Source organism: Thamnophis elegans, chromosome 16 (assembly GCF_009769535.1).
Source record: "Thamnophis elegans isolate rThaEle1 chromosome 16, rThaEle1.pri, whole genome shotgun sequence".
Lineage (NCBI taxonomy): Eukaryota > Metazoa > Chordata > Lepidosauria > Squamata > Colubridae > Thamnophis > Thamnophis elegans.
The window spans coordinates 7,681,444-7,696,187 of NC_045556.1; the positions used below are offsets into that span (position 1 = coordinate 7,681,444).

The following is a 14,744-nucleotide window of genomic DNA, read 5'->3' on the forward strand; positions in this document are numbered from 1 at the left end:
GCTGAGCTTTCCTGACCTGCTCCCGAGTTGCCATAGGCAGGGGGATGGGAAATTGCACCCCGCAGCTGTACCGAGGAATTCACACCTCCGTCAAAACAAAGACACAGCTTAGCCAGTCGAAGTCAAGGCCATCTCCAGGGAGACCCTTCCATGGCTGGAGGGAGTGACTTCTACGACCAGCGAAATTGCTGTGTTGAGGAATGGGACTGGTGACACACTCTGGGGAGGGAAGGGGGACACAGGGCCAGAGACTAAGGTGCAAACTGAGCTGGCTTCATCTAGATAGTGCCGACATGGCGCTCCTAATAGACAACTGGATTTTTCTTGATAACGGCTTGAGAGTCTTAATTTTATTAGGGCTTTGGTCGGAATCCTGACACCATGCTCAGAGAGCACTAAGGATGCCATAGTCCTCCTCCTCCTCCTCCACTCTGCAAACCCTCCTCCATTCTAGCACTGATGATGTCACCTAGAAAGGGTCAAGAAAACAATGAAGCTCAGACAGCACCAAGGGCCCCACATCTCAACCCTAAGTTACAAATATTCTCTTCTATCGGTGATCGGTATCTTCTGGGCTCACCTGAAGATGCCTCCTTCCCAACACTCCTCACCACTCACCATCCCAGAAAGCGTTATGCCCCTGTGCTCCCCGTACCGATCTCCTTGAACTCCTGGATGCGCATGCCGGAGAGAAGTTTGGGCTCAGCCACACGGATGTTTTTCATTTCAGTTGCCATGTTATTGTAGATCTGGATCTGCACCGCTACCATGCGGGGGTCAGGAGCAAAAGGTTGCCGGCTGAAATAGTACTCCACTGAGAGGCCTTCCCCGGTCATGCGGTGCAGCAGCTCGTATTTCTTCACTGCCCCAAAGACAGGACTGATCATCTACAGATGGGAGAGCAGAAGAAGGACAAAACCACAAGGCGGCGCAATCAAATGGGTGCCAGGCCTGGAAGCCATTCTTTTGCAATTGGGACTCCAGGACTCCTGCCACATTCAATGCCACATGTGGGGAAATGGGAGGTGGGATTATATGGAGTATGGGAGCTATAGGCAGTCACAACATTCCTTTCTTAGAGAGTCAAGGGCATCTTGCCCTGCGCCTGGAGGGGTGTGACTGGGAGGCATCTCCAGTTTTGGACGGTGCCCTGTTTGGGCCGTGGGATGGACACATGGGTGCTAGGCAGGGATTTGGACTTTCATTTGGGTGGGGAAAACCTGGAAGCTTTCAGATTCGGGTTTTTCCAGATGTGCCAATATGACATCTCTAATCAAATGGAACTTTGAGGAACTTTAAGCCTTGGAGTCTTCTATCGTTGGGGGGGGGTATTACTTGGAACCCTGAACACAAAATTAAAAATATCTCTCTTTAGAAATTATTACATTTCTAAGGATAAAAAGAACAGTCTCCATGCCCGGTTGGTTTGGGAAGAAGTCTATCTCCTTTTAGAGATGTACTTATACCTAGTTACAAATCAGGAGCTAGAAGCCAAGCCACCAGAATGGCCGTCAGTATCTCAGTAGGGTTTCAAACAGACGTTCTTCCCAGTCTTATTTGCTATGGATTGAACCTGGGATGAGCAAGGTCTTAATGCTGAGACCTCTCTCTCTTCCTTGGCCCATTTCAAGTCATAGACTCCACACCCAAGAATCAATTTTCCTACAAGCACAGCCAGAAAAACGCATCGTACCTTTAACACCCAGGCATAGAATTTATCCTAACTTGGGTTGTCTTAACGGCTGCCTTGCAGCCCTGTCAACAAAAGAAGAGCAATGCATAGTTATTAGTACAGGGGTTTGCAACCCTGTGGCTCTTCTATACCTCTGCTGAGGCTCCCTGTCGCTTAAAATGTGTGTCACAGCCGTCAATGTGTGACATCTGCCGGCACATGATTTATTGAGGTTTTTCAAACCATCTTTTTTTTTTTTGGAGTTCAAAATAGCAATATAGCAAGAGCAGTTAGACTTATATACCGCTTCATAGGGCTTTCAGCCCTCTCTAAGCGGTTTACAGAGTCAGCATATCGCCCCCACAATCTGGGTCCTCATTTTACCCACCTCGGAAGGATGGAAGGCTGAGTCAACCTTGAGCCGGTGAGATTTGAACCGCCGAACTGCAACTAGCAGTCAGCTGAAGTGGCTGCAGTACTGCACTCTAACCACTGCGCCACCTCGGCTCTTCTTTTTGCTGCGTGCAGAAAATAAAAACTTGCTTTCTCTGTAGCAGTTCATTGATTTCATAAATGCAACACGCTATAGTTTTTTTTATACGTAGTATAAAAGTTTTAAAAAAAACAATATATGCAGTGCTATCTTCATTTTAGATGTCAAAAGGGTTTTGTAGCTCCCGGTGTTTTCTTTTCTGTGGGAGATGGGTCCAAATGGCTCTTGGAGTGTTTAAGGTTGCCAACCCCTGGATACATTGGGGTAAATCTTGTGAAGTTCAAATTCTAAGGTCCAATCTCAACTCAATCCAGCTCAACTCTCGTCCCCGTTTTAAAAGCGTCTTCTATCTCACAAGTATATTGAGGGGGCTGTAAATGGATGAAGGCTACATTTGCTGCTTTGAGTTTAATAGCCTTTAATTTCTACCTTTCCAAACCAGAATCACGGAGGTCACTCACTGCTGTGGTTAGAGAAGTGTCATTCAAGGTAAGTCCTTCCAGGTCGGTCACGAGGCTAGTGGAGAGAACTGGGCTGCTGGTGATCGGCTGCAAAGATGGGGGCGTGACTGTGGGTTGAAGAAACAGAAAACCAAGAATCAGTATTGCATCCCACAAGGCTGATTCAAAGTTGAGGGAGAAAATAATGGAAATTAGACAAGACATCGCTGAGAATGAAAACGGCTTAGAATAGTCACTCAATGCAAGCTAGATAGACTTCAGCACCATGGACAGATCTCATAATTTAGATAGCGATGGACAGTCATTGCTAAATTGCTACTGAGGTATTGATGTGCCTCCAAGGCATGTTGAGTAGATAACAGTCAGCCATGGATATGGCATGTTGTTGGTACATATGAAGGCGTAGGGGATAGGACTGCGTAATTAAATGCTTCTCCATCCTGAGTGGTTTATCCACTAAGATAAAGGTCTCCAAACTTGACAACGTTAAGACTTATGGATTTCAACTCCCAGAATTCCTCGCCGAGGAATTTGGGGAGTTGAAGTCCACTTGTCTTAAAGTTGCCAAGTTTGGAGACCCCTGTACTAAACTTAGGAGCCCCTGGAGGAGGAAGTCTCCCATCATTCATGGAAACAAGACAAGTTTCCTTCAAGGGAAGGAACACAACGAGGGGGAAAAAATAGGTACAGAAGAACAAGAAAAAAAGGCACATTTATGGCTCTTGGACATATTGTGAAACAACAACCTGGAACCTCATTTAAAGTAGTCTTCTCCAAGCTCACACTTTCTGCCAAAATATTCATGACTGGGAGAGACATGGGAACAAGGTCAGCCAATGAATAGGCATAGCAACTAAGTCAGCCAATGGAAGCTTAAACAGATCTGAGTCTGTGCAGAGAATTGAAACAGAAACTTAAGCAGGCTGCTGCTCTGAGAAGTAAACTAGCAGTCTGTCTGGGCCTGGGTGCTGAAATGAAACTAACTGCTTGTGTTTGCCTGTAACTCTCCTGCCTCGTGTTTACTTGGAGGAACCACCTGTTGGTATTGTACATTTATTCATCTATTCTTATGTATATAAAGAAGTTAATGAATCCAGCTGAATCAGTTATCTGTGTGTGCTTTCTGGATTTGAATTTATGCAACAAACACTGATACTTTCCAAATGTACGGACTTCAAATCCTTAGAAGTTTCCAGCCCACACAGCCATTGTTAAAGATTTGAGAAGTTTAAATCCATACATCTACCAAGCGCCCAGACTAGGGGAAGCTTGATTAAAAAGTAATTAAAAGGTACCCCAGGGGAATAGTCCTAGAGAAGGATGAAGAGGAAGAGGGAAAGGTTAAGGAGGAGGCTCAGAAGGAGGGTTGGGTGAGGGATGCTTACAGTCATCCAGATCAAGCAGAGAGATTTCCTTTGATCCTTTCTTGGGTGTTTTCGGAGGTGGTTTCCTGCTGGAAAGCTGAAAGAGAAAAGATGAAAGGAAACGGAAGTCAGAGATGGAACTATGACTCCAGGCAGGCCTGATGGGGTTGGGGATTATAGAGGCTCCAAACAGCAAATGAAGTTAGATTACACTGGAGACGTGCTTAATCAGAGAGTTAAATAATATGTTTTTAAATGGCTACGATGGGACTAGAACTCACAGTCACTTGGTGATTGGCTCAAGGCTCCTCCATCTGATTTTCATGCCTAAGGTGGGGCTAGAACTCACAGTCTCCTGGTGATTCGCTCAAGGCCCCCCATCTGACTTTGATGCCTAAGGTGGGACTAGAACTCACAGTCTCCTGGTGATTAGCTAAAAGTCATCCAGCTGGCTTTCATCCCTAAGGTGGGACTAGAACTCACAGTCACTTGGTGATTGGCTCAAGGCCCCACATCTGACTTTCATCCCTAAGGCGGGGCTAGAACTCACAGTCTCCTGGTGATTGGCTAAAAGTCATCCAGCTGGCTTTCATGCCTAAGGTGGGACTAGAACTTACAGTCTCCTGGTGATTGGCCCAAGGCCACCTGTCTGACTGTCATGCCTAAGGTGGGACTAGAACTCACAGTCTCCTGGTGATTGGCTAAAAGTCATCCAGCTGGCTTTCATGCCTAAGGTTGGACTAGAGCTCACAATCTCCTGGTGATTGGCCCAAGGCCCCCTATCAGACTTTCATCCCTAAGGTGGGACTAGAACTCACAGTCTCCTGGTGATTGGCTAAAAGTCATCCAGCTGGCTTTTATGCCTAAGGCAGGACTAGAACTCACTCTCTTCTGGTTTTCAGCTTAATGTCTTCCCCACCAGACCAAACTGCTCTTGCATGAACCTGGTGCCCACGTTTTTCATCCATGCCCCACCCCTCTCGCCCCTTACCACCTTCTTCTTCTTGGGCTCCTCCGCATGAGGTTTCTCCGGTTCGGACTCGGATTCTGATTCGGATGAGCTACTTTCAGACAAGCTGTCCTCTTCAGATGAGGAGGAGGTCGAGTCTTCCTTTGCTCCCTGGGGGGACAGTTTCTTCTTGCTCCTTTCCTTTCCTCCCCCTCTTCCTCCTTCCTCTTCCTCCTCCTCCTCACTAGCATTTAGAGGGAAGAAATGAGAGTACTGAAACGTGGGTCGTCTCCTTATTTCTTGTTGAGAAGATGGTCGAGCCGAGGTGGCGCAGTGGTTAAATGCAGCACTGCAGGCTACTTCAGCTGACTGCAGTTCTGCAGTTCAGCTGTTCAAATCTCACCGGCTCAGGGTTGACTCAGCCTTCCATCCTTCCGAGGTGGGTAAAATGAGGACCCGGATTGTTGTTGGGGGCAATATGCTGACTCTGTAAACCGCTTAGAGAGGGCTGAAAGCCCTATGAAGCGGTATATAAGTCTAACTGCTATTGCTATTGCTACATCTTTTCCAAGTCCCCCTTACCCTGTCATTGGCTCCGAACTCCATTTAGAATAGAGCTTGGAGGGACCTTGGAGGTCTTCTAGTCCAGCCCCCTGCTCAAGCAGGAGAACCTATGTTAGTTCAGATAAGTGGCTGTCTAGTTTCTTCTTAGAAACCTCCAGTGATGGAATGCCCACAATTCCTGAAGCCTAGCTATTATACAATGCAATAGCAGAGTTGGAAGGGACCTTGGAGGTCTTCTAGTCCAGCCCCCTGCCTAGGCAGGATACCGCATACCGTTTCAGACAAATGGCTATCCAAGATCTTCTTAAAGACTTCCAGTGTTGGAGCATTCACAACTTCTGGAGGCAACTTCTGTTCCACTGTTTTGTTTATTGTTGTGCACCATCCAGAGTCCCTTTTGCGGGGAAGATGGGCAACTATATAAATTTGATTAATAAATAAATTTGCAGGCAGAAAATGGGCTTAATATGTGAAATCTACAAAGAGCTCTTTTTTTTAAACTGGTATTTCTGCAAAGCTGCAAAAGTTGTGCAGTTATTGAAGTCTTAAATCTAACTAGATTTCCCCGCAGCCAAGATACGACAATGCAAAACACAATTACAACAGAATGCATTAGCCTTGCCTGTGTTCCTACACAATAAACACTGCCCTGTTTTTGACATTTGATCTTAACCAAAGGCCGAGCGTTATGTATTGATCGGACAGCACGAAGAGGGCAGCAATTTGGTTTGAGAAAAAGATATAGACTGATGCCACAGAAATAAAAGATATTCCCCTCGGGGTCCTTTCAAATTATTATCACAAGCCAAGTCTAAACAACCAGATCATTTTCATGCTCAGGGTACGGTGCTCTGCTTAGCTATAAAGCCAAGTTGTATTTAATTTACCCCCAAATCAAAGATACCTAAAATAAAAACCAAAGGTTATATTTAGTTCATTCAAATCTGAAAGGTGCATTAAACGCTCTAATTGGAATGCTGAAATAACAGGTGAGCAGATTATTTACTTATAATTTAGGTATTTTTTTTGTTTTATGGCCAGATTTGGGCACCACTTTGAGTAGCTTACAAGCATGAAAAATATTACCAGTAATCCCCGACTTACAAGTTTCTTTAGTGACCAAAGTTACAACAGCACTGAAAAACGTGACTAGGTTTTTTTTCCCGTGATGGCTTTTCCAACATTCCCATGAAAGACTTGTATGACAATGCAAAACACAATTAACAACAGAATGCATTAGCCTTTCCTGTGTTCCTACACAATAAACACTGCCCTGTTTTTTGACATTTGATCTTAACAGCACTGGTTGGAACGGGATCCGGGACCCACCAAGTGCCGTTGCCATTCTTCTGGTTTTCGGCACACGCATGCATGCCAGCCAGCTGGTCTTTGTGAGTGCCAGAGCACCAGAAAACAGCCTGAAAATGCCCCAAAAAACAGGCCGTTTTTCGGGCCATTTTCAGGTCAAAAAACACCCTGGAAAATGGCCTGGAAAATGTTGAATGTTGAATGTTTATTTTATTTATATGCCACCCTTTTCCCCCGAAGGGGACTCAGGGCAGCTCACAACTCAAACCAGGGAAGGGGTGATACAGACAAAATTAAAAACGACACAAAACAATGCTTAATTTAAAACACACGACAGTCATACCATTCGAGACCGGGGCAACAGCTCTTTACACCCAGGCCTGTCAGAACAGCCAGGTTTTAAGGGCTTTGCGGAAGGCCTGGAGGGTGGTGAGGGTTCGACTCTCCACAGGGAGTTCGTTCCAGAGGGTCGGAGCAGCCACAGAGAAGGCTCTTCTCCGGGTAGTCGCCAGTCGACACTGGCCGGCGGATGGAATTCGGAGGAGGCCTAGTCTGTGGGATCTGATCGGTCTATTGGAGGTAACTATCAAAACTGGCCAAAAAACAGGGATGCGTGGACCGACCAGATGGTCTTTGGGTTTTCGGTGCTCCGGCACAAGCGAAGACCAGCTGATTGGCGCACCTGCGCATGCTGGAAACCCAGCGCTCCAGCATTCATGTATGCATGGTCCGGTTTGGGCACAATGCCAGCCTCGCCCAGTGACTCTACCTGCCCGCGCTCTCCAGCCGACCTTTCCGGGAAGCTTCCCCCTTCTTCTTCTTTTTCTTCTTCTCCTCCTCCTGCTCCTCCTCCTCCTCTTCCGACTGGTCTTCACTCTCTTCCTCCTCCTCTTCTTCACTGCCGGATCCCGATCCACTCTCACTTCCGCTTTCGGATCCACTCATGGTCTCGGGCTCTGCAAGAGATGACCTAATTAATTTACAAGCCTCGAGGCAAAGTTTAAAAAAACCCCATTCATTTATTAGGATCAACATCTTGGCATGTTCTTCTGTGGAGCCGAAACTGATTTCCACTTAATGGCATCTGAACTTTACCCGTGTCCGCTCCCTTCTGCCTGTGTCATAAATCACATTCACCAACAAGGTGAAGGTTATGGACATGAGCATTCATGTGCCAGCTGCAAGAATATGACACCAGACTCTGGCCAAAAGTATGCAGGGAATTCTCCTCCCTTCTCTATGCCAACTTGATAGCAGTCATGGAAACGCTTTACAAGTTGACACTGTGGTCATAAGTCAAGTTTATAAGTTTAATAACATTTATAAGTTTATAAGTTTAATAGCATTTATATGCCGCCCAATCCCGTAGGACTCCGGGCGGCTTACAGTAAATCAAGAAAATAAATCAAGAAAAAAATAAAATAGAAGAAAAGAAAAGATAGATTTAAAAAACACACCATGCACTCCGTTCTAAAAGGGGCTGGACCGTATTTTGGGGTCAACAGCCCCAGGCCTGCCAGAACAGCCAGGTTTTAATGGCTTTCCGGAAGGCCGAGAGGGTGGGAAGGGTCCGGATCTCTGCGGGTAGATCATTCCACAGGGCCGGGGCAGAGAAAGACCTCCCCCGAGTAGTCGCCAACCGGCATTGCCCGGTCGACGGTACCCGAAGGAGGCCCAGCCTGTGAGATCTTATGGGTCATTGGGAGGTATATGGCAGGAGGCGGTCCCGCAGATATCCAGGTACTAAGCCATGTAGGGCTTTAAAGGTAACGGACTAGTTATACTTCAAAAAGTTGCTAAGTGAACAGTCGTGCTCAACTGAAGCCCTCCTCCGCCATTCTCACCACTGTCAGCAGATTCCGTGGCTCCCGATTCTCCCTCTGAATCCGAATAGAAGGGCTTCTCCACCTTCTCCTTCCTCTTCTCGCGGCTGGTGCACTTGGTCCATTCCGGGACCTGGATGGAGCCATGATGTAGGAAACATCATTGCAAAGGCGGAACTGAGTACGTCAAAAAAACCTACTATAACAAAGGAGCAAAGGAAACGAGATTCGAAGACCAGACCGAGACTGGGCTCGGTTTCACGCAGTGGTTTCCCTGCACGGATATTACCTTGGTGCGAAACAACCAAACGCCTCCACATGCGGGAGAGGAACATTCAGTGGCATCTCTTCGGTTGCAGCTGGTAGTGAATGTACACTGTATGCCCACGAGAGGGGAGAGGCATGCACCCTTATCAGGGGGGGGGAGGGGGGGTTCTAGAAGATGTTGATGGGATGCAGCCCTCAAGAGGGTCAGCTAAGGTGAGAATCTGAATAATGAAGGCAGAGAAGATTGCGTATTTCTGCAGTTCGGCATGACGGCCATGCACTAATAGCTGCGCAGCGGGAGCTCCGAACAGCCACGATTCGGTGAGATTTCAATTTTTAGTGGCCTGTGGGTACGGTAAGACACGGCATGCAAGGGACCAAATTTCCACAACAAAACTTGCAAAAACTCAAGTAAACAAACGTGATTCAATCCATCCTGCCTTTAATGAAGATCTGGAGGCCTCCTCCCTCCGCCCCGTCCTTTAAAATGAGATTTCATTGCACCTGAAAAGCAGGCCTGTTCAGAGTCCAGTTTAAATTATGCCCCCAGGAGGAAAACCCTAGGAAGTTCTCCTGATCCTGCTGGATAGAAATCTCCACAATGGCCATATTGGCAGGGCTGTTGCGTGACCCATCAAAACCACGCTCGACTAAACCGTGCCCGACTAAACCACGTTGCTGACGTCATCAACAGGGCGACAACAGCCAGCGCGGAGAAAGAAGGGCGCTTTAAATAGCGCTTTGAAAGCAAGCCGATTCAACTTAAGGTAAGGGTTAGGGTTAGGGTTAGGGTTAGGGTTAGGTTTAGGGTTAGGTTTAGGGTTAGGATTAGGGTTAGGTTAAGGGTTAGGGTTAGGGTTAGGTTAAGGGTTAGGATTAGGTTAGGGTTAGGTTAGGGATTAGGTTTAGCGTTAGGTTAGGGTTAGGTTTAGGGTTAGGTTTAGGGTTAGGTTTAGGGGGGTTAGGTTTAGGTTTAGGGGTTAATTTTAGGTTTAGGGTTTACAGCGTGCTTCTGTCTCTGCGCTGTTGTCGCCCTGTTGATGACATCAGCGACGCGGTTTAGTTGGGCGCGGTTTAGTCAAGTGTGGTTTTGTCGGTGAACCGGGCTGTTGGATGCTGTAGTTCTGGAGGGTTATAGGTTCCTCACCCTTCCTACATTTTTATTGCGCCCGGCATCCCTTCCAAAACCCCAAATCTCCTCCCATCATCTCCTAGCCTAGTCCTTTTAACTCAAGGGCTCGCCAAACTTGGCAACTTTAAAACTTGTGGACTTCAACTCCCAGAATTCCACGCAGGCTGGAGAATTCTGGGAGTTGAAGTCCGCAAGTCTTAAAATGGTCAAGTTTGGAAACTCCTGTTTTAACTGTCCGGGATAGATTTTTTTTTTTTTGGACCTGCAGCCACTGTTGAAAGATTTTCTTGGGCTGATGTGTCATAATTTAGATCAAATATGTCCAATCTTGGCGACTTTAAGATTTTGTGGACTTCAGCTCCCAGAATTCTGACACTCAACTGAAGAAGCTTCTTGGATGAGAAGCAAGGGGAAAAAACAAAGCGAAGGAGCAGTTCAGTTGCCTTTTGAAAAAGCACCTTTGTGATAATCATAACCTGGATGACTGAGAATTTCTATCGATATCCCTTTCTGATCTGCTATGAGAAGGGAAATGTGGAACGCCTTCCCTAAGAGAGGTCCTATATAGCTTTTCATAATCATATTCTCAAAATAAACCAGAGGTGGATTCCTACCAGTTCACACCTATTCAGTAGAACCGGTTCGTCAAATCTACCGAACCGGTTAGAAGAGGTTCCGCCAGTGGACCCGGAAAGCAGGCCACACTTAAAGAAGAGGTTCCAAAATTTTTTGAAACCCACCACTGGCAAGGATCTTGTAACTTGACAGCTTTAAGACTTGCATGCTTCAATGCCAGAGTTCCTGAGCCAACGTGACTGAAGGAGGAATTCTGGGAGTTGAAGTCCACAAGTCTTAAAGTTGTCAACTTTGAACACCCTTGGGATTTTTTTTCTAAAGGGTTAGGGGTGCAAGGGTCTTGTAACTTGACAGCTTTAAGACTTGCATGCTTCAATGCCAGAGTTCCTGAGCCAACGTGACTGGAGGAGGAATTCTGGGAATTGAAGTCCACAAGTCTTAAAGTTGTCAACTTTGAACACCCTTGGGATTTTTTTTCTAAAGGGTTAGGGGTGCAAGGGTCTTGTAACTTGACAGCTTTAAGACTTGCCTGCTTCAAATGCCAGAGTTTCTGAATAGCTACTTGGACCGACCTAAGTACTAATTCATAATTTCATATCCGCTCACATGGGCGGCAAGCCACTCCCATCTGGTCACATGGGTGGCAAGCCACTCCCACAAAGGAGGCCACACCCACAGAGTAGGTTCCAACAATTTTGGAAACCCACCACCCCTGAAATAAACCCACGAGCCCTTTTTTCAGTCCATCAAAAATTATTTTCAATCTTTAGGATTGAAAGTCCTAACTAGCACACAGTCAAGAGATGCACAGCACAAGGGAGAGAAGCTGGAAGAGGAGGAGGAAGAGGAGGAGGAGAATGGAAAAAGCATAAACTGCACACACAAGATCCACCTCTTTGGGTCCACCCAGTAGCCCAATGTAGCTTCCTCTAGGATCAATGGAGTCTTCCTAAAAAAATAAGCACGGGGTGTAGGAACCAACCTTTCATTAAAAAAACAACAACAGAATAATACATACCACTGGATAATGCAAGCACAAGTGATCTGCAGAAGGTATGGTGGCCTCATCTGCCACAACAAGAAATGGCTCTTGTACAAGCCAAAGACTGGATCATTGACATGTTGACACTCAATAATTTCAGACTATCAAGGAGTAGAACCAGCTTCAAGAGTCCCCCACATCCCATCCTCAATAAAGAGAAGGCTGGTCCTACCTCCACGTTGCGCACAGAAGGATCCGGAGCTTCACTTGGCCAATCGGGAAGCTCCTGGTAGCCCACCGCTTTGGCATTGAGGAGGTGTGAAAGAGAGCCCAGCTGGAAGTGGTCACGATCTGGAAGGAAGGAAGCAACCGGCAAAGTCCTCTCCATTGTGAAGGCCATGCCACCAACTCCTTACCCTCAAAACAATGCTGTATAGCACTGCACACCAGAACAACTAGAACACAAGAACAGTTTTTTCTTCCTGAACGCCATCACTCTGCTAAACAAATAATTCCCCCAACACTGTCAAACTATTTACCAAGTCTGCATTACTACTACTATTAATCTTCTCGTTGTTCCTATCACCCATCTCCTCCCATTTATGACTGTAACTGTGTTGCTTGTATCCTTACAATTTATATTGTTTGTTTCCTAGTATGATTTGATTGCTTATTTGTATCCTATGACTATCATTAAGTGTTGTACCTTATGATTCATGACGAATGTATCTTTTCTTTTATGTACACTATGCACTATGCACCATAGACAAATTCCTTGTGTGTCCAATCATACTTGGCCAATAAAGAATTCTCTTCTCTTCTCTCTTCTATTCTCTCTTCTTCTCTTCCCTCTTCTCTTTTCACTTCTCTTCTCTCTTCTCTTCTACTCTCTAGTCTTCTCTCTTCTCTTTTCACTTCTCTCTTCTACTCTCTATTCTTCTCTTCCCTCTTCTCTTTTCACTTCTCTTCTCTCTATTCTTCTCTTCTCTCTTCTCTTTTCACTTCTCTCTTCTCTTCTACTCTCTATTCTTCTCTTCTCTCTTCTCTTTTCATTTCTCTCTTCTCTTCTACTCTCTATTCTTCTCTTCTCTCTTCTTCTCGTCTCTTCTACTCTCTATTCTTCTCTTCCCTCTTCTCTTTTCACCTCTCTTCTACTCTATTCTTCTCTTCTCTTCTCTCTTCTCTTCTACTCTCTATTCTTCTCTTTCCTCTTCTCTTTTCACTTCTCTTCTCTCTTCTCTTCTACTCTCTCTTCTTCTCTTCTCTCTTCTCTTCTACTCTCTATTCTTCTCTCTTCTTCTCCTCTTCTCTATTCTTCTCTTCCCTCTTCTCTTTTCATTTCTCTCTTCTCTTCTACTCTCTATTCTTCTCTTCTCTCTTCTCTTTTCACTTCCCTCTTCTCTTCTACTCTCTCTTCTTCTCTTCTCTCTTCTTCTCGTCTCTTCTACTCTCTATTCTTCTCTTCCCTCTTCTCTTTTCACCTCTCTTCTCTTCTACTCTATTCTTCTCTTCTCTTCTCTCTTCTCTTCTACTCTCTATTCTTCTCTTTCCTCTTCTCTTTTCACTTCTCTTCTCTCTTCTCTTCTACTCTCTCTTCTTCTCTTCCCTCTTCTCTTTTCACCTCTCTTCTCTTCTACTCTATTCTTCTCTTCTCTTCTCTCTTCTCTTCTACTCTCTATTCTTCTCTTTCCTCTTCTCTTTTCACTTCTCTTCTCTCTTCTCTTCTACTCTATTCTTCTCTTCTCTTCTCTCTTCTCTTCTACTCTCTATTCTTCTCTTTCCTCTTCTCTTTTCACTTCTCTCTTCTCTTCTACTCTCTAGTCTTCTCTCTTCTTCTCTTCTCTCTTCTCTCTTCTACTCTCTATTCTTCTTTTCTCTCTTCTCTATTTGTCTCTTCTCTTCCCTATTCCCTATTCCCTATTCTTCTCTCTTCTCTTGTCTTCTCTTCTATTCTATGGTCCTCCAACCGTTCCCGTACCTTTGCTCCGTTGCCAAGCCTTACCTTTGAAAGAGGACTCCAAAATGGGAGCAGGCTTTTGTGCCAGGAAAAGCTTCTTGGCGTACTTGCTGAGGGCACCGCTCTTCTCCGTGGGTACGATGAGCTGGCGGATGAAACGGGCACGATCCCGAATGTCATAGTTCTGGTCGTACTTGGCCAAATTCAGCACGTACTGGGTCAGCAGCTTACTCTGCAGGTGCCATAGCAACGTGGCAGAGAAGAAAAAAGATGGAAGCGATGGGTCAGTCTCAAATTACTAGCTGGGCACTTTGGGGGCAATTCCTGGCAAGGTCTTACACCAAAGGCTTGATATCTAGAGGTTTCAATTACGTGCATAAATATAATAAATAAAGTTAAATGTTACGTCATAAATAAAAAATTAAAATGATGAAATGTAATAAAGTTAGATCATCTTCCAACTGTAAAACATATTAATTTAGTCTCTGCCGTGAATATACACATCGCTCTGAATATTGCAAGGGGATTATTTTAGATCATTGGAATCTGGAATTGATTGGCTTCTTCCAGCTCTTAATAGCTGAACTCTCCATCTGAAATTTTGACTTTATTTTAAAAAATATATGCCTCCCCCTTGCAAGGATCTCTGGCTTTGTTCAGATAAAACTGTTTCTATTTCCTCCCCCCTTTCTTTCCATCTGCTAAAACATGAAGATGTTCACCATTAAGGGTGGAAATGGATTTAAGTCGCAGCTGGACTTTCAAATTGAGTGAATCAACTCTTTATTTATTAGATTAAATATATGGTAGCCGGCCTATCCAATGGTTTCTGGACTTCGTTTTTTTCCCCCAAACCTTTCTGGATACCAGGGATACCATCTGAAATTTGAACCCTCGATTGGAAAGTTGTTGCATATTAAGAGGGCCCTTTTTGAAATGTTTAACTATCATCCTAAGATGTGCAATAGTTCCAGTATAAAACATGTCTACCTATGTTTTGTTTTACTTTGGAAGTTAAGAGGCATTTGATATGTATCTCCTTGACCAGTCTATGACAAAATGAGGACCCGGATTGTTGTTGGGGGCAATATGCTGACTCTGTAAACCGCTTAGAGAGGGCTGAAAGCCCTATGAAGCGGTATATAAGTCTAACTGCTATTGCTATTGCTAAAACCTTTAGGTACCAACCTACACTA

The 14,744-nt window shown here is 45.2% G+C and overlaps 1 protein-coding gene across 3 annotated transcripts in view; it reads right to left on the reverse strand.

The window, feature by feature from the left end:
* AP3B2 (adaptor related protein complex 3 subunit beta 2) overlaps positions 1-14,744 on the reverse strand; it is a 46,898-nt gene that overhangs the window by 10,776 nt on the left and 21,378 nt on the right. Inside the window, exons 16-24 of one of the 3 annotated variants that reach the window (XM_032232400.1) lie at positions 13,594-13,780; positions 11,824-11,942; positions 11,493-11,558; positions 8,656-8,767; positions 7,581-7,767; positions 4,985-5,183; positions 4,012-4,087; positions 2,627-2,733; positions 656-887 (exon numbers count right to left, since the gene is read on the reverse strand). In XM_032232400.1, the coding sequence (XP_032088291.1) occupies positions 656-887; positions 2,627-2,733; positions 4,012-4,087; positions 4,985-5,183; positions 7,581-7,767; positions 8,656-8,767; positions 11,493-11,558; positions 11,824-11,942; positions 13,594-13,780 (1,285 nt within the window). Of the gene's footprint in view, positions 1-655; positions 888-2,626; positions 2,734-4,011; positions 4,088-4,981; positions 5,184-7,580; positions 7,768-8,655; positions 8,768-11,492; positions 11,559-11,823; positions 11,943-13,593; positions 13,781-14,744 lie in introns of all 3 variants that reach the window. The other 2 variants (XM_032232399.1, XM_032232398.1) reach the window with 2 other exon arrangements.